The sequence below is a fragment of the Durio zibethinus genome, chromosome 4 (genome assembly GCF_047325235.1).
Source record: "Durio zibethinus cultivar Kanyao isolate XHJ-2024 chromosome 4, ASM4732523v1, whole genome shotgun sequence".
Taxonomy (NCBI): domain Eukaryota; kingdom Viridiplantae; phylum Streptophyta; class Magnoliopsida; order Malvales; family Malvaceae; genus Durio; species Durio zibethinus.
This window is the reverse complement of record NC_143165.1, coordinates 19,267,161-19,295,084: the sequence shown is the minus strand read 5'-3', so window position 1 is coordinate 19,295,084 and position 27,924 is coordinate 19,267,161. Positions and strand designations below refer to the sequence as shown.

The 27,924-nt window shown below is 31.3% G+C and overlaps 2 protein-coding genes across 6 annotated transcripts; both read right to left on the bottom strand.

The window, feature by feature from the left end:
* Window positions 1-38: 38 nt before the first annotated feature.
* On the bottom strand, window positions 39-7,787 carry LOC111289103 (uncharacterized). Of its 2 annotated transcripts, none has more exons than XM_022879982.2 (4): window positions 6,793-7,787; window positions 2,821-3,426; window positions 2,268-2,559; window positions 39-421 (listed from the first exon to the last, which is right to left on the bottom strand). In XM_022879982.2, the coding sequence occupies exons 1-4, from the start codon at window positions 7,438-7,440 to the stop codon at window positions 384-386; spliced, it is 1,584 nt and encodes a 527-aa protein (XP_022735717.2). In that variant the 5' UTR covers window positions 7,441-7,787; the 3' UTR covers window positions 39-383. The 2 variants fall into 2 exon arrangements, with proteins under 2 accessions (XP_022735717.2, XP_022735716.2); XM_022879981.2 differs by having other exon boundaries at window positions 2,821-3,429; window positions 6,793-7,731.
* A 1,638-nt stretch (window positions 7,788-9,425) lies between these two features.
* LOC111288436 (uncharacterized) lies at window positions 9,426-22,337 on the bottom strand. 4 transcript variants are annotated; one of them, XM_089759825.1, is made up of 10 exons: window positions 22,153-22,337; window positions 21,541-21,702; window positions 21,206-21,349; window positions 20,579-20,686; window positions 20,395-20,499; window positions 10,763-10,869; window positions 10,579-10,685; window positions 10,078-10,153; window positions 9,755-9,983; window positions 9,426-9,662 (listed from the first exon to the last, which is right to left on the bottom strand). In XM_089759825.1, exons 4-7 carry the CDS (start codon window positions 20,594-20,596, stop codon window positions 10,598-10,600), a joined length of 318 nt encoding a protein of 105 aa, XP_089615951.1. In that variant the 5' UTR covers window positions 20,597-20,686; window positions 21,206-21,349; window positions 21,541-21,702; window positions 22,153-22,337; the 3' UTR covers window positions 9,426-9,662; window positions 9,755-9,983; window positions 10,078-10,153; window positions 10,579-10,597. The 4 variants fall into 4 exon arrangements, with proteins under 4 accessions (XP_089615951.1, XP_089615950.1, XP_089615949.1 ...); XM_089759824.1 differs by having other exon boundaries at window positions 9,426-9,682; window positions 10,078-10,160; window positions 10,634-10,685; XM_089759823.1 differs by having other exon boundaries at window positions 10,078-10,160; window positions 10,634-10,685.
* Between the last annotated feature and the right edge of the window lie 5,587 nt (window positions 22,338-27,924).

Below are 27,924 nucleotides of genomic sequence, written 5' to 3'. Positions count from 1 at the left end.
ACCAGACCATATGGGTGAAAAATAAAAAATGCAAGAAGTTGGAGAGAACAAGCAATAAGATCATCTAAATCTTGAATTTCAAATAAGTTTGGCAGAAATTTTTACATCAAAAACCAATCAATCAAGCACATAGGAAGCAAGTATCAAAATTCACATTTTACACAAGACAAATTTGTAGACAGCTTGACATAATTATCCTCTGCCATAGCGGGATCATTACTCTCAACTATACTCTACCCAACTTATCGCTGAAAAAAATGCAATGAGATGTAGGTGACTCACTGAATGCTTTTAGAAGTATAAGAAGAAATTTGAGTGGAATGTACAAAGCATTTGATTTTGAATGTGTAGTGAACAAAACTATGAAGTTCCGTTGATGAAGCTCAGAAATTAATTCCTTGTTTTGCAAAATCTCTTGCTACTGCAATAACCAAAGTATAATATAAGATAAGGAAGATAGATAAGGAGAAACCATCTCATATGAAACAGAAAGGAAGGGCTGAGAATAGATAAAATAGTACATGGTTACCATAACCAATGGTGCTATGCAGATGTAGTGAAAAAGAAAAGTCTCAATGTTATGATTAAACAATTTATCTAATCAGATGCAGTGATCATTAAATTTCTATGTCTGTTAGGAGAGAGTAGGTAAACCAAAATAGTTTAGCGGAGAAACAGACAGACGGGCAGTTTCATTGGCCCAACAAAAACTACCAAGTTGGAAAGGTGAGAGCCGAGAAAATGGGAAGGATGTGAGTCATATTTATAAATTTACCAAATTGCTGTTCTTTATAAAAATTTTCCTTCTTTATCTTCACTTCAAAGCAATATAATGGTTAAATTAGTGAAGTATTTTTTTTCTCATTTTATTTTTTACTTCTTCAAGCAAAGAAAAGAAAAACAAATCCTTTATTTCAACATATTTCCTAGCTTTCACATCAAATAGACCAGTGAAAACAATTATTTAATTAAGCCACTAATTACTAACAATAATAATAAATTTTCTTTCATTTTTCTATCTTTTCTACTGAAGAGTAAAAATTGCTCTTCAAAAGAGTTATACAACTTTGCTAATTTGTAGTGCCAAATGCTTGCATCCATCTCCTAATGACGCACCTCGCCATCTAGGAATCAAGCAAAATTTCTTAGCATAGCAGAATAACTAGTTAGTAGCAATGACAAAAATTTCTATGAAAGTTTCTGTTAGTTCTATAATGTTTTGCAAATCAAACCTCCTAAAACAGACTCCAAGCATTGTCAGCATATCAAGATTCTTGGTTTGATTAGTCCTTTCCTTCCAAAGAATTTTTAAGCTTCAATAAATATTAAGTTAAAACAAAAGACCCTTTCAGCAGCAGATATAATTTTTGACAATAATTTTCCGCCAATAATTGGGCTTTCTGACAATAATTTTCAAAATTCAGACATGCACCAAATGATGAAACCACTGAATTCAGTACATTAACTCTCTATTTACTTGTCTAATGCACCATATATCATGCCTGGTGATGAAACCAGTCAGAGTTTAGTTTTGCAGTACATTCACTTTCTACCTACCAGCCTAATGCACCAGCATACTATCTAATGCTCACAGGAAATATTCATTCTCAACAAACTCACCATATAGTCATTCAAAAACCCATTTTTTGGGTCCATTTAGCACGGTTAAGAGTATATGAGCAATAAAATGAGACATGTAGTTAACTACATAGTTTAAATGACCATGAATTTGGCAAGCTGCCAAGGAAAATTAGTCAAGAATCCTAGCTCCAAAAATTAAAACTCTGAAAGAAAATATTGAACTAGCAAAGCCCAAAAACCCAATGCTTGAGTTTAAATGGTACATTATAAGGTCAAGAAAAAAATCACATAAGATAACCGGGCATACGAGAAGCAGGAAAAGAAACTGCTTCTGAGCTAGAAATGTTCTCAACAAAATAAAATACCTCAATGTCCTAATGCTACACATATTTGGTGTTAAGAATGAGAAGATGTTGTAGATGGACCTATACAACTAGAACTACACTTGCAAATGCTTGACATAAGCAATTGTTGTTCGTTGCAAGTTCAACCACCAAACGGAACATGAATAATAGATAATCCAAGTAAGCTACTTACTTAAGCTCTCAACATCATGTTCAGAAAATTCAACATCAGAAAATGCAAAATGGAAATATATATATATATATATATGTATATGCATTAAGAATAAGATGCATTGCAAAGAGTGAATTGAAAAATCAGAGCAACTCAAAGAGAAGTCTCACCTTTTGACGCTAATGGAACTACAACAACATGCATATCTGCATTATTGGGAGGAAGCTGCAAGCGAAGAGGAAAAAGCTTCCCATTCAAAGGACTACGAGTACACACTACAACATCCTCAAGCCCTGTCTCTTCCTTTAATTTGTGAGTCAATTCATCTACACCATTACCCTTAAAACTAAAAGAGTACCCCTCCAAAGCCTCATCATCAACCTCCCCACCATCATCTGCTACATGGTAGTATATTGTCCTACCTTCGGATTTTGGTGGTGAACCCACATAAGAATCACTTGACTACAAATTAAAAGGAAAAAAAAAACCATATAAGAATTACTTGGCTACAAATCAAATAGTAATTTAAAAACAACCCAATTACTCCAAAAAGTTGAATTATTCAAAAAAGATTTCAAGAAATATCTTTTGCCCTGCTCTAACTCTGATACTATAATACAAGCTTAATGCAATGTATCATCAATGAGTATCAAATACCGCAATTGAAGATTTAAAAGGACAAAAAAATGAAGAGAAGTTAAAGACAAGTTCAGATCTTCAAACCTCTTGTGTTGAAAAGTTTCCAGATTTGCCTGAAACTGAAGAAGGTGAAGTAGATTCAAAGTCCAATGAATCTGCGTGAGGAATAGCAGGAGGAAACGAGGGCTGATGATTACTCCCTGGAGAATTCACTTGAATCTCCACAATATCCACATCCCACAACACCCAACCTTGAGTAGCAGTCCTATGAGGAATATCGTGTGTCACTGAGTTCCTCCAAGGCGGTAACCCTCCATTTGCTCTCAAAAAGTTACCGTACCGAGTCTTGAGCTTAACATGAGACCCCTCTCTAATGGGTTCCCACTCGACCGATGAGTCAAGCCTCCTAGGCAGTGTCTGAATCACCTTTCGACCGGTCATCCCAAGTAAAAAGGGTTGGTTTGAGGCGGTAAGGTATCTGTTGTAAGAGCTTTTTAGACGGATGATATTTTCTGATCCGGGCACGAACTCGACGATCCATCGGGCGTTTTTTGAGGATCCATTTCGGTCTTGAGTAACGGATTCTTCATCTTCCTCGGCGAGGAGATACTTGTCGTGGTGGCTGCGGAGACGCACCGCTTTGGCGTTGAGGAACAAATCCATTCCCGTCCGATATTTGTTAGAGTTTACCTGCTAAAAAAAAATGCAAGCAGAGGAAGTTAACAAACAAAAGCAGACCCTTTTTTCTTGTTATCCAAACTTTCGTCTTTTTTTTTTTTTTTAATTATTTCGGGAAGTCTTGAAAATGGGGATATTTTCCTTTTAATAATGAAGGATGAGGAAAGTGAACCGGTTGTACGAGACTGGCTGGATTCATGGCTAAGGGAGGGGTGCCAGTCAGCGCCAGCCGCTGTAGAAAGGGACATGCATACGTGGCGGGGAGGCGCACGCGGCAATTACGTGGCAAATTTCCTTTATTTTTATGTTTTTTGTTTGCAATTTGATTTCGCCAAAGCTTCGTGTGAGCTCCTGATTGGGGACGCCGGTCTACTTTGGCGATTTTGGATCAAGAGAGAGAAGAGGCATACCCGGATAAAGAGATCTATTTTCCTTGCACAAGTTACTTTCTTAACTTGTTGGGGTGTTGAACTAGTCAATGTTTCAGTTTCTGATGTAACCTTGAATTGACAATTTGTTTTGTACGCATAAAGTAACGCTGACACTTAGGTGACAGACCTCTGGGTGGTTTAGCTTGGATGTATCTACATAACTAGAAAACGACGATCCACACAAAAATAATATAAAACATATAATTTTTTATTAAAAATTATATATAAATTTTAAAAAAATAAGAATATATTTTATATAAATATAATTTATAATTTTCATAAAAATATAATATAAATATATAAATTGTTAATATTTTTAAATAATATAAATATACTAATTATCAAATCTAATTATATTCAATAAATTTATAAAATATGAAAATATTAAAAATATATATCAAATTTAATATTTTAATAAAATTTAATAAAAATAAAAATATATTTTTATATTTAATATGCCAATACTAATTATAATATGATAATTTTTATATTATATATTTGACATGTATTAATTATATTATAAAGTTGATTGGAGTTCTTAAGTTTAGCCGAATTGGAAGGGCTAATCCGTCAAAAAGACTAGCATAACAGTGTTAAATGAAGACACTGCCGCTAAGGAAAAGCAATAAAAAGGGGACATACATTACTTTAGATATAATAAGGAAATGACAATTAACCCTTATAAGACAATTTGAAATTATTTGTAATCAGAAAATTAACCCTGCTAAAAGACACTTTGAAATTGTTTGCAATCTTTAAAAGATGAAACCCCACTTGGGAAAGGCCTTCACTTTTTTCCCTTTACTAAAATTAAAAGCCAATGGGAACAATTGAATATACAAATTCTCACAATCTTTTCTTTCCTTTTCTACATAAGAAACCGTGGAGAAAGGGGCTTAGGATTATCTTTTAAAAACTGCTGTATTCATGAATCGTGAAGGAAAAGGCTTAATTGCCTGCCACAAAGGTGAAGGCTTCGCGATTCTACAAAAGCACAAAAGGAGTAAATATTGACCTCAATTTTTTTTTCTTTTAAAGTGGCTTTAATCATAGATTTTTTTATTTTTTTTTTTCATTCAGGAATGATAAAATTAATTTTAATGAAACTGAAAATAATAATGGAAGTAAAATAAACTATTATTTTAGTATAATTTATTATTATTATAATAATAAAATTAAAATCAATAATAAAATATGATTGGATGTAAAAATAATTTTAATGATAAAATTAAATATAATAAAAAAATAACTATTAAAAATATTATACTGAAATTATTTTTATTATGTACGTAATTATATATATTTATTAACTCATATTAATTACAAATTATTAATTTTTTAATTTATTAAATATTTATTTGATTATAAAATTTAGTATTTATTTCATTTTTAATTATTTATTATATAATTATAAAAATTTACTTATTTTATCAAATTAACAAAATTATTTTAAAATTTTAAATAAAAATAAAATAAAATAAAACAAAAAAGGATAGAGAGCAAGATTTAAGGGTAGAAAAAAAAAAGAAAACAGTAGTTTAATTAAAAAAAATAAAATAGATTATGAGTTTTTGACCGGAACCTTAAGCTCTAGTCAAAGAAACAACTTCAACGCGATGAAAATGAAACATATCTTGTAACCTAACGGCTAGTCCAGTTGGAGGGAATAATCTTAGCAGTAACGGATCATTCAAATGGAGTCTAAGCTAGTAAGCTACTGCGAAAGAGTTTGTGAAGTCTATCCCTTCCACATTTCATTATTAATTAATGAATAATATTGCATACATATAGTTGATACACATAAATATTTTTTTTTGTTTTAATTTTCATCGATTTAATTTTATTATTAATATAATGTTATGTAATTATGTAGTTAAATATAATATTATAATTAAAATATTATCTAAAATTATGACGCAATTACATTAACATTTATATTATCAAATTTTTATGAATAGACTGTTATTAGTATAAAATTTTTCTTAATTTAATAATAATAATTCTTCTTTCTCTTTTGTTGGCTTGATGCCTTGATCCTATCTTAAGTTATAACTGATATTTAAACAATGGTACAAACACACCTGGACTCTAATACGGCTCCGGCAAGTTCAAATCTATAGATCCTACTATTAGTGGTATTAAACCAATCATTAATCATTACTAAGGAAAACATATACTGATTTGGGGATAATTATGCTTCCCAACTCTGCTTTAAAAGTATATATCTTTTATTTATTTATTTATTATTATTATTATTAATATTCATTAATATGGTTGTTAATTTGTTGATATCGTTTGATTTGCATTAAAGGAAAGATATAACAAATGTTACCATCAATCCTAACCCGTTCAAGTATACGTCTAATTTTAACAACTAATAATATGTCTTTTTCGTTCATGTTTTAATATCATTGTTGATGAGAAAGAGTTTGCATTAGGCAAAAGCTTCACATAACAGTAGTAAGTTTGTTTTCCCCAACCCACTTGGTCAAAATCTAAGTATATCTTATTCGAAGTTTAATTTAATTAATTTATATTATATTTTTTAAAATAATATTTAATAATTTTAAATTTTAAATTATAATACTTATAATTTTTTTTTAATTCTTAAATTACAATCCCGTATGTAAAAAAAATCCAATTTTACCCACAACTTATGGTCATCTTTAGTCTTTACCACCATTTCATCGGCAGGTTACTTAATTCTGTGGATTGAAAGTAATTTAGGTTATATGCATAGATTGTCAAATGTAATTATTGGGTATAGGCATAGCTTTGAATGACAAAACTCCTACTTTGTTTTTTCTTATACGATCAATAAGTGAACCTAACAAGATGAAGCGTGATTACAATACCAAATCATAATCAACTTCCTTCTGATGTCAATTAACATTAATAAGAAAACTTAAATTAACAAGTTAATTAAGAAAAAGATAAACTGCAGTACCTGTTTGGCAGACAATTTTGGCGACCCTGTTGAAACCATTGAAAACCTTGGCGACTTCTTCGATGACACGACATAAATCGGCGACTGCGGACCTGACGCTAAAATATCATTGCTCAAAGCCTCCAAAACTTCATCAGACACCGAAGAAAAGCTCGAAACTGACGACAAATACTCCATGAACGACTCGGACTCAGACTCTGGCACCTGCACCACCTCTACATCCCATAATATCCACTTCTGTGTAGCTCCAGTATGAGGTTCGTCGTGAGTGATGGAGTTCCTCCATGGCGGTGTCCCCCCGTTTGCGCGTAAAAATTTACCGCACCAGGTCTTCAGCTTGATTTGGAACCCGTCTCTTATAGGCTCCCAATGGAGTTTCCAATCCATATTATCAGGTACCGTTTGCAGCACCTTTTTACCCGTCATGCCTAAAAGAAAGGGTATATCAGTGGCTGTAAGGTACTTTCCATGACAGCTTTTCAGGCGGATAAAGTCTGGTTTATCTTGGACAAGCTCGACAAACCACCTAGCTCTTTTTCCTGAGCTGTTTCGGCTTTGACGGACGGTTTCTTGATCATCGTCGGCTACTAGGTATTTCTCAAGGTGGCTCCTGAGTTTCACGGCCTTCGCTTTTGCAAATAGCTCCATGTATGAACTAGACCTAAAAAAGAGTTTAATGGAAAAAAGGGCTTTTTATAAGTAAAGAAACATTACTATGTAAGTACATAGGAAAAAAACAGGGCGATTTTTCTTAGAAAGACTGATGTGGAGACAGGAGATTATTCATGGCATTAATTATTTAGATTTTGTCCGTATAATAATGGACGAGTAAAGGTTGTTTCCTTTGATATTTCTTGTAAGTAATAAACTAGTTGGAATTATTTAATTTCTTACTTTAAAAGATTGCGAAAGGTGCATGGGTTGAAGAAGAAGAAGATGAAGATGAAGGGGAAATGACCAAGGGGGAAGTCTAAATTTTGGGTTGACGAGTGAAAGTTCCAGGTGCATGCCCAAGTGAGAACTAAGGGACCAAAGTCAATTCCCACGCGCTCAATGGGCGTGAATTGATAGGATGATGATGTGGGACAGACAGTGAGAGACTAGACTAGGTCTACGGCTCCATTTGGATTCAATGCGGTGAGGGCGGCTTTTGGCTTCAATCCTGTCGGTCATCCGTTTGAATCGTTTTCAGTGCAACACCGTATCGGTCCGGGCTTCCAGCGGCCAATTAAAGGAAGAACCTGCAGTGGTCAACAGGATACTTTTTTCAGTTTTATTTCTGGACAATTGACAGCCCAATAGAGAATAGTTAATAGCCCTCTTATTTTTAATTTAAAAATTATAATTTTTATTAAAATTATGAAAATCTAAAAGTGATACAGACTATGTTTTTTTGAATAAGCGTTGTTTCTTGTTGTAATAAATTACCTTTATTTGAACAAATGCCATTTATTACGATAATAGATGATGTTTATTCAAAGTAAATATTGTTTATATTGTTATTTTAATTAAAAAATTGTTATTTTCTTTAAATTTTTTTTAAAGAAAACATGAGTATGATTTCGAATTCACACGCTATCAAATTTTTATTACATACAAATATAAATATTTTTCTATTATTTTTAATAATATTTTTATTATAATTTATTTTATTTGAATTCAAATTTATATTTTTGTCATTCATTTTAATGATATAATAATTATTTTTATTTTTACTTAAATTAACCGATTCAGATGGACCCGAGGGATTTAATCCTTGGAAGGGGAGGAACGTGGAAGACTAACTAGGGACCAGGAGGGTTACGCCTTGGGGGACCCATGGCAACGCGGCATCCATTTGAATTAATGGACGACCAGGTTTGCAAGTACCAAGTACACTGTTGTATGACGCGTGGGCTTTGCCCTTGGAGGAAGGCCTCCCAACCTCTAGAAGCTCAGGCTGGGACGACAACTTCAATTGTACAAATTTCTTATATAGCGGCGGCGTTCAAACTGAAGGCGGTCTTCCCTTGGGTTGATTAGTAATCGGTCGTTTCAGTCCCAGTACCCCAAGCTGGCGGTTAAAGAAATTTAAATTTTAAAGATGTCCTATAATTCTGAACCAATTAGGGACTGAGTAGATTTTTGTGAGAATTTATCTGCTGATGTCAGATCACAGTTGCCCTGTTCTGCCCACACGTACCATGTAGCAGTTGAGCACAGAGCAGGGCATTTTTGTAATCAGGGTAGCTGCCTATGCGATGTGAAGTTTGTTAAACGCACTAAAAGGGCTTGCAACCGAACCCACCCCCCCGCCAGCTAAACCAACGTTGTCTCTAACACGGACAGTTCAGAACAGATTCAACCTGTAATGCCTAAAGATTTCGGTATTCGTGAAGTTTAAAAATAAATACATTTATGCATTTACACACTTATTAGTTGGTCCTTTGGTCAAAACTTGATGTTGCTGTTGCTCTTTGTGTGGGTTTTCTTTTTTTTTTTTAACAGAAGAGATCTCTGAAAATAAATAAAAAATACAAATATTAAATATTTTTTATATCATTTTTTACAAATGATTCCACGAACAAAATTCAAAGTTAAAAAATTCCTGCTCTTTGGTTGTCATTTTTTGATAATTTTAATGCAACTTACACTAATTTAAGGTGCATCCATTTTATTACATGACTTAAATATGTAATTTACAGGACAGATTAGCTTCTAGTTTCTTTGTATCAGATAATTCGACCTCTTATTAAAACGAAAGCATATGAATTATTATATAGAGCTAGCCATGCTCAGACAGGCTAGGTGAAATACGCAGCTTCCAACACTCTGGCCTTCTCACCAACAGCTGCAGCTTCCTGCCTGCCACTCAGACTATAACCTTTCTCCTTAACATCAGATAAAAAGACTATACATGCATTAATATGCCAAAATGTCATGTTTAAATATGCATAGCAAACAGCCATATATATATATATACCAGCAAACGCCACAGGAAAGGAGCTCCTTCCCCTCTTCTGGATCTGTTTCTGAATTGATTCAATTGCTGCAATTCAGAAAACGAGTCAGAAACCAATTACCATAAATAACTATACATAACTTTCAACAAGATTAGGAGTCCTATCTTTAGTAACTTGTCCAGTATTCAGCAACATAATGTACTAGACTTCATTAAATACATCAAGCTGTTCATCAGATGCCCCAATCATCTGACATACAGAAACAAGAATCAATATTATTCACCAAATATTTGACAATGCAACCGGAATTACCAACAAACTGATTAATAGTTAATAATAATACCTTACAATTATAAGCGTTGGGTCAAGTATTTCTACTGCTCCTTTTTCATCACCTTGTCCATACTCGAATATGGCTTCTGCAAGCTACGAATGAAAATTCAGACAGACAGAAGGACAAATAAGGAGAAATACTTGTTGAAAGAAAAAGAACAAGCATTATAAATAAACTAGATCTCGATAAACGGTCAAATCTTGAAGTAAAAACAACGACACTACTCACAACTGAGGCTGCATTAATATAATAGATACAAATCCTAAAGCCATCAACATTTTCTAATCGACCTAAAAACGTTGAGAAAGAAAATAAAGAGAATTATCTTTCAATATCTGAATAGGTGCTACAGTCCCTTGTGAAGGTAATACCAAAATTCTTAACTGCTTCAAACACATATTAAGACCTCAGGCCCTCTATAAAGTTCAATGAAAGTTATATGGTAGGATGGATACATGTTGCTTATCAATAATAGCATAAAAGTTTAAATAGATTGAAAAAATTCCTTACATCAATAAAAGAAAAATCATTATAAATGCCAAAGGAAGCAAAAATCAGAACAGACCACCATTGCTCCTTGAATTACTTGTCGCTTCTTCTTCCACATCGTTGAAAGTCTACACAGAGAAATATAACAGCAATGAAGCAACCACATTAATAATGTCAAAAAGGAAAAGAGAAAAATCTTTCTAACCTGAATTTCAAGCCTTTTAGTAAATCTTCTGCTTTAGAAAATTCCCTGGTAAAAGCTAAGGCCCATAATATCAACAAATCAAGGTGCCACTCCATAAACCAGCTAGCCTGAACAACACAGCGAACATAGACATATGAAAATAACAAGGTCATGCCCATAATAGTACTGTGTCGAAAGGAAAGACCACATACTTATGGTCATTCTTCATTAAAAAATGGAATAAACATGACCCAAGGAAGCTATTACGCCTGAAGTACCATTTTATTTTACAGTGTTAGTGATGTCTCCCTCTTGTTGTATAAATGTGATACAGTACTTAAAATCCTCATACTTTTTGGTCTCTGTAAGAAAAAGTGACTCCCCTTATCAAATTAAATAACAGGAACCAAAGCAAGAGTAGCTAGAACAACATCAAGACATTTTAGCGTCTTCTTAGAAGATCAAAACTGCTAAATATGTCAGTGAAACACTGCTATCAAATTTGTATTAAGTGAAGAGAGGATAAAGACCTAAGGATTTAGAAAAGGTATAGTATAATGCACATATTGTTGATCCTTCATCCAAAGTCAGTCTAAATGATTTTTGAGTTTTTTTTTCCAGCATTAAGTCCTTGTCAAACTCCCCTTTGTGTGATCATACTGTCAGTGCCAAGCCCGGATAAAGGAGGAGAGTTGTGATAGATTGACAGTCGGTGTAAAATATAGTCAAATCATGATGAAAGACCAAACTAAGAATTCTCGTTGGGTCGTCGCTCCTAGTGACGCACTACATCGGAGCTCGAATGTAGTGTTAAATATGCAAGAGTTGCTAGGTTGTTGTTTGGAAGTGATGTGCCGCATCAACACCCATGTGTAATGTCAAATAGGCAAGGATTCTCGTGTTTTGGTGGACAAACATGAGTGAAGAAGCTAGTCCATCGGGTTAAGTTACACTTAGCTACTTGGAATATAAAATCATTAACTGGTAAGCTTGTAAAGATAGAAAAAACAATGGCTAAAAGAGGAATTAATGTTATGTGTCTCCAAAAAATTAAGTGGGTAGGGGAAAAGGCTAGAGAGATAAAAACATAAGCCTCTAAGCTTTAGTACATAGGGAATGAGAGGAGTAGAAATAGAGTGAGAATAATTGTAGATAAGAATTTAAGGGATGACGTGGTTGAGGTTAAAAGAAAGGGAGATAGAAGTCTACTTGCTAAACTTATTTTAGAAGAGGAAATTGTTAAAGTCATTAGTGCCTACGTCCACAAATAGATTTGGATCAAAAGAGTAAGCAAAAATTTTGAAAAGATTTAGATGAGACAATGCGAGCCATACCATACTAAGAAAAGTTGTTTATTAGAAGAGACATGAATGGTTACGTAGGCCAGGATGGTAATGACTTTGAGAGGGTAAATGGGGGATATGACTTTGGAGAAAGAAACGAAATCAAAAAGACTATCCTAGAGTTTGCTACTATATTTGACCTAACGATATTAAACACATGTTTTAGGAAAAGAGAGTCACATTCGGTGACATTTAGGAGTGGATCAAATGCTAGTCAAATTGATTTCTTTTTTACCAAAAAAAAATATAGAAGTATTTTATAAGGATTGCAAAGTTATACCGTGTGAGAATATGGCGACACAACATAGACTGTTAGTACTCGATCTATTCCACCTCAAGGGGTCAAAGAAGAGACATCAAAGTCATGAACCACGTATTAAGTGGTGAAACTTGAAAGGAGACAAAATGGCAACGTTTAGAGATAGACTAGTAAAAGAAGTTGATTGGAAACTTGATGAGGATGTAGAAGTAATGTGAAAAAATATTACAGTTAGAATTCAAAAGGTTACTAAAGGGACACTTGGGGGAATCTGGGAATAAGGCACCATTAGGAAAGACTTCTTGGTGGTGGAACGAGGATGTGAAAAAGGTAATTAAAGCTAAGGGAAATGTTATAAAAGTTTATGGAACAATAGGGATAAGGGGAGTTATTGAAAATATAAGATAACAAAAAAAGAAACCAAGAAGGCTATTCAAGATCCATAAGGAGTTATATAGAAAATTAGAGATAAGAATTTGAGAAATAAAACTGTTCAAAATTGCTAAGATGAGGGATAAGAAGAGTAGATATTTTAATGGCATTAGATGCATCAAAGGCAATGATGTAAGAGTTTTAGTGAAAGATAAAGAGATAAAAAAATGATGGAGGGATTATTTTGATAATATCTTTAATAGCAGTTTTGAACATGATATAAGTAGGTTAAACATACCTTTTCAGGATGTAAATCGTGTGTTTAAGCGTAATATTAAAATTTATAAGGTTAAAGAGGTTTTAAAAAGGACAGGATTAAAGAAAGCTGTGAGATTAGATGGAATCCTAATTAAAGTCTAAAAATGCTTAGGTGAAATAAGGATAAGATGGTTGATGGATCTTTTCAACAAAATTTGATGTACCCAAAAGATGCCAAAAGAACGGAGGAAAAACATTCATGTGCCTTTATACAAGAATAAATGTGATATACAACATTGTTCAAACTATCGAGGAATAAAATTTATGAGTCATACTATGAAACTTTGAGAGAGAGAGTAATTGAATGTAGGTTGCGACATGAGGTCACTATTTTTGAAAACCAATTTAGGTTTATGCCAGGATGCTCCACAATAAAGGCGATCCACCTTTTAAGGCTTTTATTAAAAGGTTTTTGGGTGAAAAAGAAATACCTACATATGACATTTTATTAACTTGGAGAAAACATACGATAGAGTTCTTTAAGAGATGCTTTGGTAGGCCTTAATGAAGAAATGAGTTTTTTTAAAGTATATTAACATAGTTAAAAATATGTATGAAGGAGTGGTAACAAGTGTGATGACAGTTGGGGGTAGGGATTTAAATAACGGTCGCAACTACGTTTTCGGTCGCATCGCATTTATCGCATTTTCGGATATAATGGAGATCATTACAGTCATTAAGGTCATCGTGTCGTGATTTTTTTTTAATTTTGCACAATTTTTTATAAAATATAATAATTATAATTATAATCATAAAAACTCTTATTTAATGATTTTTAAAATATACCATACTATATTTTTTATTTTCTAAAAAAAAGGTATTCACAATTTTAGTTAGATTATAATAAAACATTCATATTTGATTAAGCAACAAAATTTTTGCTTGAGCCAAGTTCATATTCAATGTTAATTCTAGACAAATCAAGATATTAACAAAACATAATATATTAAATACCAAGCACCTATATTTAATAAAATTACAAACTTAAAAATATAATAATTTCAAATTCTATCAACTATAACTAGTGATATATATATTTCAAAATTTATCACATGGTAGAATGACGAGGAGGATCAAATTCTTTATTTTTATTTTGAGAGTCAAGTTGACTCCATCCCCATCCTTATGACCTTTGTTCTTGATGCATTTGAGGTGGAAGATATATTTAAGGATGATATATTTGTGGTGAGAGATACATTTAAGGTGGATAATAACTATATAAAGGTGGATAACCATGAGGACATTGAAAATTAGGTTGTTTCGATAAATAGTAACATCTTTGAGTACTAGCAGATGATTCACTATACTCAAAGTTATCAGAATTTGGTCTCCTACCTGAAGATGAAGAACCTCTAGAAATATCATAGTGGTACTTCTTGGCTTTTCCTTTGGATCGAGCTATATGTGCACTTTGACCCCACTAAATTCAGTAGATGGATTTACTCTATATTCTGCCATGTTAATAAAAAGTCCATCAGTAGCAGCAAGGCCAAACTCGCCTCCAAATGAGCTATAAGGTCGATTTGCATCAATATTACCACTAAAATTTGCACCGTCACCATCATCATCAGCATCATCTAGACTTAAACCCCCATCATCATCACTCTGACTTAGTGTTAGACTTGAACTTGAATGAGACACGTTCTTTTCTTGAGATTGGTGTGACTGTTCAACATTCATTTCATTATCAGAATTATTTGCAGGCAACTAATTAGAGTTTTAATCATCTAACAGAGGATTTTTTTTCTCTTGCAGCCATTCTGTTAGTAGATCATCCTCTTCAAAAATATGATCAAGGCTAATAGGATTAAAACTATTATTTATCTCGTCAATGCTTATTCTTTTTTGATGTCTCATATTCAGCCTCATGTTGTAATGGGTATATACAAGTTTATAAAGTTTTTCAAACTTCAATTTGTTTCTTGATTTGGAGTGAATATAGCTAAATGTGCTTCAGTTATGTTCACAATTTGTTGCAGATGTTGTTTGACTAAGCACTTTGATTGCTAATTTTTGTAATTTAGGAACACAAGTGCCACATATCATCCACCATTTAATTGTATAAAATTATTAAATTTGAATATACTCTTCAATTAAATAATATAAATAAATTATAATTATTTAATTTACTAATTACCTGGATTCATTTGCTTCCGAGCTCTTTGTGCCTTTGGAGTACCAAATGTTTCATGCTTGTCTTAGAATAATAGCAACTACATCAATTGAAAATACAATAATAAATGAATAAATAAAAAATAATTTTATTTTTAATACATAAAATAAATGTCAAATTTATAAAATAGTATTAAATACTAATCTGATTAATCATTCTGATTTGAGTATCTATATAAGGTTCTAATCTTTGAATAACTACTTTTGTACCATCTAATGTTTCTTAAGTACATTTTCAAAATGCTCCACTTCAAATTGAAATTGTAGATTTAGATAGTAACCTACCAATAATTCATAACAATATTATATTAAAGTAATAAAAAATAAATATATGAGCAATTTAAGCATAAAAAATAAACATATTTTTTTTAAATACAATTTATATTCTTTGTTTACTTACTAGCTGAATGTAAGTCAGAATGCATGAAACTCCATCTATTATCAATAATCTTTTCATATTCAGTAGAATAACAATAATTTTGCTGAATTACTTGTTTAGCTCTATCCATTGCCTCGTAAATAAATCTCATTGTTGGTTTTTCATCACCATCAACAAGGCGTAACACTTTTACCAAAAGCTTGTAAACTTCTAATATATCACTTGCTTTTTTCTAAAAATCTTTTCTCAAAATGATTTTTCTGGCTTCATAAGCAGGCTCTGATTTTTGTTGTCCCCATTTTGATTCTTTAAATTCCTATATATTCAATAATAAATTTTTAGAGCAATATATTTTAAATTAATATTTTGAACAATGATATCATAAAAAAGATACTAGATTTAAATAGTTATACTAATTACTAAGTACTAACCTTTGAATTGAACATCTCTCTCAAACTTTACTTTTGCCTTGTTATTTCTTCTAACTGTATGAAATGAATGGCAAATAGGGTAAGAGCAGGATGAAGTATTTACTTCCCTTGTGTATATTTCTTCATCAAATTAATAGTCCAAATATGATTGTATATAAAACAAGTTACTTTTTTTGCATCCTTCAAAACTTTTACCACATTTTTTTTCTTGCCAATATCCTCAAGGCACAAGTTCAAACAATGAGCTGAACATACTGTCCAATACAAATGCTATGTCTTTTTCATTAGTCTTTTTCCTGCATCTTAAGTGCTGCCTCATTATCAGTGACTATTTGAACAATGTATTTTTTCTCAATTTCTTTCACAACTTCATCCAATAATCTGTAGTAAAAGTTTGTATCTCTACTACAAACATTTGAGACATCTATAGATTTTCAAAAAATAGTCCCTTTACTACAATAAACAAGGAAATTAATGATATGCATTTGATTCAAACTGTTGGTCCAACTATCACACATCAAAGTGGCACCCAATTCATTCCAATGAGCTTTTAATCCATTAACCCATTCATGAATTTGTTGATACTCAGACTCTAAATACATATCTAAGACCTCATAAGGTGTTGAAAGTTTCACATATTGGCCAATTTTTGCTGTCATAGAAATCAAATTATGCAACCATGAAGAGTTTGCTAACTGAAAAGAAAGTTGATCATATATAAAAAATTTTGATACCGATTCACCCATTTGCCTTTTTAATGTCTTTAAAAATGAATCGCTTATTTTTTGTTGCTTTGAACTCTTACTTCTAACTAAATCAGGTATAGCCCCTCTTAATGAAAATTCAGACTTATTTGGAGTTGATTTTCTTATTATTTTCTCAAAATATTCAGCAACTAAGCCATGAGAGTTTCGTCCCTCTTCATGTATATTATTCCAACCACCAGTTCTTTGTTTGAATTCTTGTCTTTGGTGCCATTCATATTGTGATTGGATACTATCTCGCATGACTTTGTCTAGTAGCGATGTCTTCATCAATAAAACCTTCATAGTCATAGTCTTTCTCTCTTAATTGTGATAAGAATTCATCATTTCTCCTTTTGTTCTCAACTTTCTTTGATCTATTTTCTTGAAGAAGTTTCATCATACTTTCTCTTACTAAACCTATTAATAATATAGTTAAGAAAAAAAGAAAAAATTAGTTGTATATGTTTATGTAATTTTGTAATTTTTATTGAGAAATTAACAATAATATTTTCAAAGGACTTATAAAAACATAACATACCAGTAATGTTAGGGCATGATGCAATATTGCCAGTTTTATGAGAATGTGTTCCTTGAAACGTGTTATTCTTCATTTTACAACTTTACCACAAAGTTTGCATAAAACATTTCCTTTGATATTTGGCATGGGTGTTCCAAAATGCCAACCTATATCATTATTTGGTACGCCCTCTACTCCTTTGCTTGGAAACTTTTCACGTGGTGGTATATTTACTATTTTGTATAAAAACAAAATAAACTTATATTTAGAAATATTAATGTTATTTATTTCATCATTAAAAATTGAATCTACATTAATTTTTTTAATTTTTAGTTTTAATCTTAAAAGTAATAGATCGTAAAATGCTAAATTTATTTAGTAATTTAATCTTTTTGATATACTAATTGATGTAAAAAATTTTTTTATCACAATTTACTTTTAATATATTATATAATAAATAGAATATTCAATAATTACACAAAAATAAAAATAAATTAATAAGAATTAATTTAATAGCAAAAGAATTGACAACAATATAAATGCCAAAACAATAAAAAATTATTAAATTTTAAATATAAAAATATAAATTAATAAATAACAAAATCAAAATATAATATTTAATTTTAATTATTTTTCATCTAACTTATACAAAAAAATTTATTAAAAATTTTCATCTAAAATCCCTATGTATTTCATATTAAATTATTAATTTTTTAATTTTTCAATTATAAAATCTCAATCCTCTAACTAAATTTTATAAAAAAACTTTTTTTTAAAATTACAAAATTTTAAATATAGATTTTAATAAAATTAATTATAAAATTAAATAAAAAACACACACTTCATCCTACCTTCTAATGCACCCAACTTCACCCAATCTTACCCCACCCATCTCACCCTACCCTCCAATGCACCCTACCTCACTCAATCTCACCCCACCCCTCCACCTTACCTTCCAATGCACCCCACCCCACCCCCACCCTAAACCCTAAACAGACCACCCCACCCCTCACCCTTTACCCCATATCAAAAATTATGAAACCGCCCCTCCATTCTCTTTCAGCCCCAAATTCTTCTCTTTTCCTCTTCATTTTTTGATGGCATCAATGATGGATCTCTCAAATAAACTCAACCAAACTTTTTATTTTTTCTTGATCTCTCTTTCTCACATACCTTCATCTTTTTTAGCAGATCAAATTATCACAAATACAAATATGAGCATTATTCTACAAAAATTTCACAAAAAAATAGGTAACTTAATTTTTTTCTTATCTTTTTTTATTTTGATTACTAATGGAGGATTTGAAGCTGATTTGAATTTGGGTAGTTACCGATTGAATGACTGATAGTATCTAAGATTTTTTAGATGAATTTTGAATCTGAGAAAAGAGAGAATGATACTGAGTTATGAGCATTGGGCCGGGATTTTTTTTCTTTTGGCTTTTGTCTTTATTTTTGCTTTTACAGTTTTCTTGTTTTATTTTGATTATGGAGAATCTTGGCTGTTTACTGTTGAAATCTGAAAGGTATTTTTTTATTATTATTATAATTTGTGCTGAACAACTGAGTGTGGACGAAAAAAATAAGATAGGGACAATAACAGACCGTTATTGTCGCTATTCCCGTTACGCCATTTTTTAGCGACCGTTACACACTGTTTTGATCGTGATTAAATTTCTCAACCATTTTTTTCTTGATAGCGGTGGCGGCCAGTGGCGCTACCTCGATTTCGCGGTCGCTATTCTGTTATAGCACCGCTATTTGAATCCCTGATTGGGGGCATGACAGATAGCTTCCCTATTACCTTAAGATTATATCAAGGCTCAGTACTAAGTCATTTTCTTTTTGCATTAGTTATGGACAAACTCATTGAATGTATTCAAAATAAGGTGCCATGGTGTATGTTATTTGTCGATGGTATAGTCTTAATTGCAAAAACTTGTGATGGCCTTAACACAAAATTAGAATTATGAAAGAGTACATTAGAGTCTCAGGTTTAAATTAAGTAGATCTAGAATTGAATATATGAAATGCAAGTTTAGTAATCACAACAAAGTGGGCACTAGTGTGATTAAGTTAGATGGTGAGGGAGTACCAAAGTGTAGCCAATTTCGATATTTGGGATCAATTATTCAAAGTGATATTGAGATGGAAGCAAATATCAAACATAGGATTTAAGCAAGATGGGCAAGGTGGCGAAATGCGTCGAGTGTGTTATGTGATCGCAACAAGAGATAAAATCATAAATGAAGAGATTCGAGAAAAATTAAAGGTAGTCCAAGTTGAAAAGAAGATGAGAAAAGGCCACTTGTGATGGTTTGGACAAGGGAAACGTAGGCCTATCAATGCATCGGTTAAGAAAATTGAGTCTCTAGATCTAACAGAGATCAAAATCATCTAAAGGTAGACCACGAAAGATAACAAAAAATGATATGATAATTAAGGAATTAAATGAAAAGGTAATTATTGATAGAAATGAGTGGTGCAAGAAGATTCAAACTACAACCTAATTTGATTCTCTTATTTGATTTTTCATACAACTAACCCCAAAATATGATATATAAGACTTAATGTGTCGTAGTTGTTGTTATTAAGCCATTGCCGAAGAAATTGAAGCTGCAATTAATATAGTGCTGATAATACACATAATCAAAACAAAATCACATAGATAACTGGGTGTATGATTAAAACATGTGTTCAAGAATATGCCAGAAGTTTGACTTCATTATGGAAGATAGCCAATCATTTTAAGTATCATATATTCACGTCCTATAATGCTTATGTATGCACTAAAAATTAATAAATTACAACGAACTCAAATGTCATTTCAGGTTAAGCCAAAAGGCAGTCCAGAACCCAGGTAACGGGAATTTAGCAACCCATATCAATTATTCCGAAATTACAACATGCTTATAAATGCGTAGTTCAATAAAATTGCCCACAATTCTTTTATGATGTCATAGAAGGCATACAAAAAAAGAGGCACTTATTAGAAAATATGACAGTTTTCAATTATATTGCTAGACATTACAACCTTGTAATTCCAATTCTAAACAGATATAAATCATTAAAAAAGTAAATTATATGAATAAACTTGTACATGAGGGTCAACTCACTTGATCTGTTAGACATGCTGCCAAAATTTTCAAGCGACCCTCAAAGACATCAAGTTCTCCCCGTACATCCACCCGCAACAACAGACCTAAAGCATTTACGTACACCTAAATGTGCAGGGGAAATAAAAAATTGTAATTTGCAATTGTGGATGTTGTTGGGAAGAGGGTAAAAAGAAGAAAGTACCTCTACACACACTTCCATATACAATGGTCAGAAACTTCTCTGACCTTTATAATTTGAGAATGACCTTCCAAATAACAAAGAGCCACATGCCACCATTTGTTGGTTAACCTAAATATTTCTTTCAAACTTTAATACCAAAATAAGACAAGAAATAAATGTACAATTAAAACTCATTTGATAGCCTAAAAGGCTAAAATGCATACATGAATTATGAACAAGAACTCCATGGAGAAGAGCATTCTTCCATGAATTGCACTGCTTCTTTGTAACGATTCAAGAATTGCTCGGAGAATGAAATTTCTCTTGCAAAAGTACATTCATACATAATAATTATTATTAATATTACAAACGTTTTGTTCTGTTATAAACAGGAATTTAATGTGTTCATGATCAATCTTCCCCAGTTTGTTGTATAAATTAAGTGAAAACAGCTTTCAAACACAACAGGGCGTTTTTATTGTATATTCAACAACGAATCAGTTGAACATCCAATTTCAAATGCATATGGTAAAAAATAAGTTCAATCAGCATACAGATTATATAATTGGAAACAATAACGTCAAATACATTAATTGAAAGAAATTTAACGTCAAGTCTTCAAAGCATATCACAACAATTAGAACTCACAGCATTTTGTGCCCAAAAGTCTTGCTTGTTGATCTCAAATCCCATTTTTGCAGCATTTTGCACATCTGCCATTCGTTCAAGTTCTAAGAGGGGGAACGCAAACATGCCATATATGTAATTTTCTTGTTGATTTTGAGGTATAACCTATTGAATACACAAATCATTACAGGAAGCCAGGCCAAGAATAATCGAAAGTTCTCATTGGAAAACTGAAAGTTGTTTGAATAACAAGTCAATTCAAAATAATATGGCAAACAATAATAATGCCAGATATGATACACATTAATTCATAAGTGCAACAGACATTTGCAAGAAAAATGGTTAGTGAAAAGTACCTATTTCCCCACTTCTTTTAAGAATGAGGAAAAATAATTCTTTACAGGATAGAAGGTCGCCTGTTGGACAAGACCTAAAGACAGATCAGGTCGACTCATATAAAAGCACAGTACTTGCGCCCTCTTCAATGAAACAAGATCTGTTGGAAAATCGTTCAAGAGCTGCAACAAATGTATGGGGAATCAAATACAATAAACAAAATTAGCACAAAAATTCAAGCTTACACTTAAAGGAAACAACAAATTGAGATTGGAGCTTGAATAAATGCCCTAATCATGGAGCATGCCACCCCTATAATTGCATAAAACTGCCAAATTATTCAACATGTAAGCATTGGATTTGGGACATTAGTTATCTGGTCCTAGTGTATGAACACAAGTTAGAAAGGTTCAAAAATCAAAACTTATGAAACCCACTACCCTTCTTGCCGTTCACCGTAATCTCTTACTATTTAAGCCCTTAAATTTTGTATTATATCATGGATTGCCTTGTTCAGAGACACCTGATAACACCTACTAAATTATCTAAAACGCAGGTAACTAATAATTATATTATAGTTGCAACATTAATTTACATACAGCTGTAAAAAACCTGCAAAACTGTTACTCTACCTTAGAGTGTAACAGCAACGTCATCATCTCTATTCTCAGAAATCAAACAATTGATAGCCTCAACAACGGCTTTCTCATGAGAGGTGGCCTGCTCCTGCTGAGAACAACGAAAAGCCAATTTACAATTAATTCCAATATCAAAATTTCCAGTCAGGATTTCGTCGTATTTTCTAACGGAAAACTATATATATATATATATGTATGAGAGAAAATTACAAGCCTATACTTGGCAGCTTCTATACGTGAAGAAGCCTTAGAAGGGTCAGAGGAACAGAGAAAATGGGCGGCCAAAATGTTGGCCTAAACGCAGTCTTTGTTACGAACAGCCGCATGTAAGGACACCCGGAATTCTGGACATATCGATTTTAGCATATTTGAGTACTCGAAGCACTTTAATTAAATTCACTTACATTTTATATGAATTGAGATCCGATCCAATTTAATTTGAATCAATTCAAAGTTTAATTATTTGAATTTATAGACCCGAAATATAATGATTTCAAGTTCTTTTTATAAAGCTCAATCCAATTAGAACTGGAGCCGATGTCACAAGAATTTCAAAGCCCGATAAAAGTTCAAGTGTGAGCCCAAATTTAATTTTAAAGGTCTAATTTCATTTTATTAAAAATTAATTACTTTAATTAATTAAAAAATTACAAAAAAAAAAAAAAGAATAGTAGGCGTTCTCTTAAATTACAAAAAAAAAAAAAAAAGAATAGTATGCTTTCTCTTCTCCGTAGATACCTTTCCCTTCTCCTCAATTTGTCTCACTATTTTAAACAATCTTTTTTCTATCTTTCATTTTTTCCCACTGACTTCGAGCATAAAATTGTTAAAAGCACTATGCCCCAAAGGGAGCTCCTTAGCAGTTTCAGTTGCAACACTCAGAAAATAAATTCTTATGTCGTTTTTTTATCAATGGTTCTACAAGAACCCAAGAAGGATACACAAATCGAGGGGAGAGCTTTCTACCGTTACGACTCTCATCACCATCTTCTATAATACCCATCAGCAACCCACTGCCACTATTACCACCACCTAAATACCACCAAAAAAAAAGAAAGGAGAAGAAACCTAAGCTACGCAAGAACCCCATTCAGCCATTCCATTTAATCAATAGCCAACATCAGTCCTTGCATACACCCAGTCTTTGCTCGCACTAGCACAAGCACTAATGCCAGCGCCAGACCTTACAAGTACCTAGCACCAGCTATAGCCTCAACCTAATCACCCACTTGATCGACCTTTGCACATTCCCAACCCTCAACCACCAATAATCCAGCACACACATACCATCCTCTCCATACCAACCCGATACCCAAGCTTAACATAAAAAAAAAAAAAAAATCCCGTGGCCCTAACCGAACATCCTACCCGAATAGATACCAAAAATAAAAAAGGAATAGGAACAACAATCACAAAAAAAAAAAAATCAACACCTCCCTTGGGTAAGGGGAACACATCGCCAACACCCAGAAAAGAAAAAACACATCCACAGGGTAGGGAGAACAAGCTTAAAAAAAAAGAGGGAGAAGGAAATGGCCATGAGTTTTGATTATAGGTGTTTTTGGGAATCTCAAGGCCGGATCTATGGAGAAGAGGAAGGTCTCGAACGTGGGAAAGGTATACTAGAAGGAGGGACTGTTTGGAGGGGCAGTGGGAGAAATTTTTTAGTTTTTGAGCGTTGACTTTCAGCCCAAATTTGAGAGAATTTATAATATAAGCTTTTAGAAAGATCCAATTTGGCAGGGTTAAAGAAGGGTTTGAAAGAAATTTTTGGCATATTTTCTAGGACTTTTTGGTGCCAACAAACGGCGGCCGGTGATGGATGCAAAGGTAACGGTGGCAATCTACTGTCGGATTCTAGGAATAGGGGCGGCTGGCAATTTGCGTTTTAAAAGCTTTAAAGGTTTTTTTTTTTTTAAGGAGAAAGATTTAAAATGAGACAAAAAATATTAGGCTTTTATAATAATCAAAAAAAAAAGAAAAGAAATCAAATGGCCCGTGCACCAATTTGGATCGGACTCGAGGTTCATGCACATGACTCGGAGCGACTACTATTGCTTTTTTTAGCTGATCCAATTGAATCGGAGTTTGAACTGCACGAGCCACTTAAAAATAGTCCAAACTGACTAAAAATAGCTTTAAATCACTCAAACTGGACCAAACAGCCTTTGGACCGTTACCCGGCGTTGACCAACCAATTTTTAGTAGTTTTCTTTATTTTCCTCATTGTTTTTAATTTTTAATTTATTTAAATGTTATTAATGCATGTTTATGTTCTAAATCCCTAGAATTAATTTTTAAAAAGAATAATTAGAAAAATTGATGTGAAAAATTAATAAATTAAAAAAGTATAGGTATAAAAATATAAAAATATAATAAAAATAAAAATCTCCAAAGATGAGATATTAAGGAAGTCTAAGTAGTAATTCCTTAAAATCCCTATGTGAGGATATTTTTCTAAAATATTACCAAAGTAATTGATTATTCTTATAGAGTATTTATAAAAATATTCAATACAAAGGATTGTTATTTATTATTTTCCTAAAGAAATATGTAAAATAATAATAAATAAAATAAAAACAATAAAAATGTTGAAAGGGAAAAATGAATCCTCTTAGTAATATAATTTTATATAATAATGCATAAATATTATTGATTGCAGTAATTAATTATTAGTTTTTTTTTTTGAAAAAAGATAAGGAAAAAAATTAAAATTTTTTGATAATGAGATATTAAAGAAATTGAAGTAATAATTCTTTAAAAATCTATATGTGAAAATATTTTTCTAAATACTACCAAAGTATTGGAGTATTTAGAAATATATTCAATATAAAAAGAATTTCATTTACTTATTTTTAATTTAAAATATAAAAATAATAATAAAAGAATTTTTTTAAAAAAATAATAAATAAATAGTAAAATATAATAAATAAAAAATGAGAGAAAGAAAATATTTATCCGATGATGAGATTCTAAAGTAATTCAAGTAGTGATACCTATAAAATCTTTAAGTGTGAATTTTTTAGAAATATTATCATCATATTGGAGTATTTACAAAAAAAAAAATTCTATACAATAAAAAATTTCATTGTCTTCTAAAAAAAGCAAAAAATAAACAAATAAATTAATGAATTAATAAATAATTAAAAGAAAAGGGGTAAATAAAATATGTGTACTAATATTTCATTATTTGCTTGGCGTGTATGTCACTCAATTTTTGAAAAATAAACACGACCTTTGAAGATAAAATTTTAATATAATCAAATTAATGGTACCTAAGAAATCTCTAGATAAAAAAAAATCCTTTCGATGTGACCAACATATTAAAACATTGTATGAATTCTTTCAATAACAAGATTTTAATTTATTTTTCTCAAATAAAGTAGACCTTTTTGTCACAAATAAAAGTATAAAAAATAAACCAAAATTATCACAAATAAAGGTAGTCAAGAAAATTATTTTTAAATACCAAAATTAAGACTTTTTTGTTAAAATTAAAGAATAACACATAATTAATTGGTATTATTTTTTAACGGGCACTGTAAGGGTACTAATCATTCTTCACATGTAATCAAACTCTTAAATTTAAATTATTTTACAAACCATAAAATTATCTTTTTAATAAATTTTAATAAATTTTAAGATTTTATTAAAAAAGTAAGTTTTAATAGGTGATAATCGCACTTAACAAAAAAAGTTTACTGGCGACTCCTAATTTCTTTTTAAATTCATCAAAGGTCCTAAAAACGTTATGACAGCTTAGCGACTCCATTGGAGAAGTCATTTTTTTTAGGGAATTAGCAAAAAAATTAAATATATGTTATCCTGAATTTTGATTTAATGGTCTTACTTGGCATTTAACTTTAATTTTTTTATTTTGATTTTTTGTAAATAACAATAGTAATAAAAAAATTTATATGCATTTTATTTTAATTATGTCATTTATTCATTTATTATTTTATGCTTTTTTTATATATTATTCTTGATAGATTGCAAGTTATTTAAGGTTAGGTTTTCAATGTTATAGTGCTTTATTCATACATAGCACTTTCATATCATGCATGAGTTTTATACTCGGGTTCCATTTTTTTTATAAAAAAGTAGAATACTTATACTCTCGTGAAGTGATAACCTCTGCAATAGCAAATGAAGTACTCTATCTTAGAGTACCTATACTCTCGTGAAGTGATAACCTCTACAATAGCAAATGAAGTACTCTATCTCAAATTGAACCCTTCCCGTTTGCAGCTCTGCAATAGCAAATGAAGTACTCTATCTCAAATTGAACCCTTCCCGTTTGCAGCTTATCATTGGTGAGGATCGATGTGCTTTACAAGTCCTGTGTGGATGCCAGTGAGGAACAATTTGGGAACCTTTAGACGTATAAATCCTCACTTAGCATATAGTTAACTTTAAAGGACCATCCTTAGGTAAAGCCATGTTGACATTTTTGTAGAAATTACCCAAATAAGGACACATGAGGGACATTATTATACAATTTATATCTAGGGGTAATAATAGTGCAAAAAAATTAAAATTTTGAAAAAACTAAAAAAATAAAAGAAAAATGTTCTTTCAATAAATTTTCTTTTGATATTCTATTCAATTCGTTTGTTGTTTGTCCAAGATTAGTATCTTCAAAAAAATTTTCAAAAAAAATAATTTTTTTTGCACTTTCCAATAATCAAAATAATAAAACAATAAAAAAAACAATTTTTTTTTTTTAAAAGAGATGAAATTTTTTCAAAAAATGAAGTTTTTCTTTATTTTATTTTATTTGTTTAATTGGCCAAATAATAAAAGTAAAGATACGAATAAATTTTTGAATTTTGGTTATTTTATGTGTTTTTATTTTTCATAGGAAATATTTTCTTAAATTCATATTTCATTCTAAAAAAAAAAAAGAGAAAAAAGGAAAGAAAAATATTTTAATTTTGAATGTTATTTGACCATTTGCGTTTCATTTGATCTTTCTTATGTCCTTTAAAAATAATAAGATTGTACATACACTTCATTTCATGCTCAAATATTTAAATGATAGTGTCAATTTTATTGGATTTACATAGTATATGCATTGCATTTCATATAAACATGTCTTATCATGTATATAATATGTTAGTACATTGGATATAAGCATGTTTCATCATTATGTATCTACGTCTCATCACACATATATTATATAATCATATTTCATACATATGGAATCACAAATGATATGATTTTGATAGAACTTGCATTGTATAAATTGCATTTCATATGAACGCATGTCACCATCCCTATAATAGGATTTTACATTTCATGCATTTACATTCACATGGTTTGTGTTGTACATATTCTACATCTCACATAAATGCCTCATCACTCATAGACTGGCATCGATAATTTTATTTTTTTATAGAATTATCATAGGGTTTTATGTTAAATTATAATACTTCTATACTTGATTTTTGCTTGAATTAATCCAATTTCAACCTAAATGTGTTAATTGTCCTAAATGTAGGTAAAATGAAAGATTGAGGAGATTAAATTAAAAATACACTTAAAGGGGTAAATTCAAGGTGAAGTGACTGAATTAAATAGCTAAATGTGGAGGCCAAACGGGATGCAAGATGCTAGCCAAAGACTTGAAGAAAACAAAGCATCAAGTGGTGTCAACATTGGATGGAATTGAAGACTGATTTTCAAGGCTATTTGCAATGATATTTGCCTTGAGTTCAAGACTGGTTTTGAGCTACGTTGGAGCTGCATTTGAAATGTTAATTTCAA

Coding starts and splice junctions, on each gene's coding strand:
- LOC111289103 (XM_022879981.2), bottom strand. CDS start 7,440: ATGGAGCTATTTGCAAAAGCGAAGGCCGTGAAACTCAGGAGCCACCTT. Junction 2,560..2,820: donor GAAACTTTTCAACACAAGAG/GTTTGAAGATCT, acceptor TTTAATTTGTAG/TCAAGTGATTCTTATGTGGG. Junction 422..2,267: donor AGTTCCATTAGCGTCAAAAG/GTGAGACTTCTC, acceptor TGGTTATTGCAG/TAGCAAGAGATTTTGCAAAA.
- LOC111288436 (XM_089759824.1), bottom strand. Junction 10,870..20,394: donor CAGCATGTCTAACAGATCAA/GTGAGTTGACCC, acceptor TGTGTTGTTCAG/GCTAGCTGGTTTATGGAGTG. Junction 10,686..10,762: donor CTAAAAGGCTTGAAATTCAG/GTTAGAAAGATT, acceptor TTCTCTGTGTAG/ACTTTCAACGATGTGGAAGA.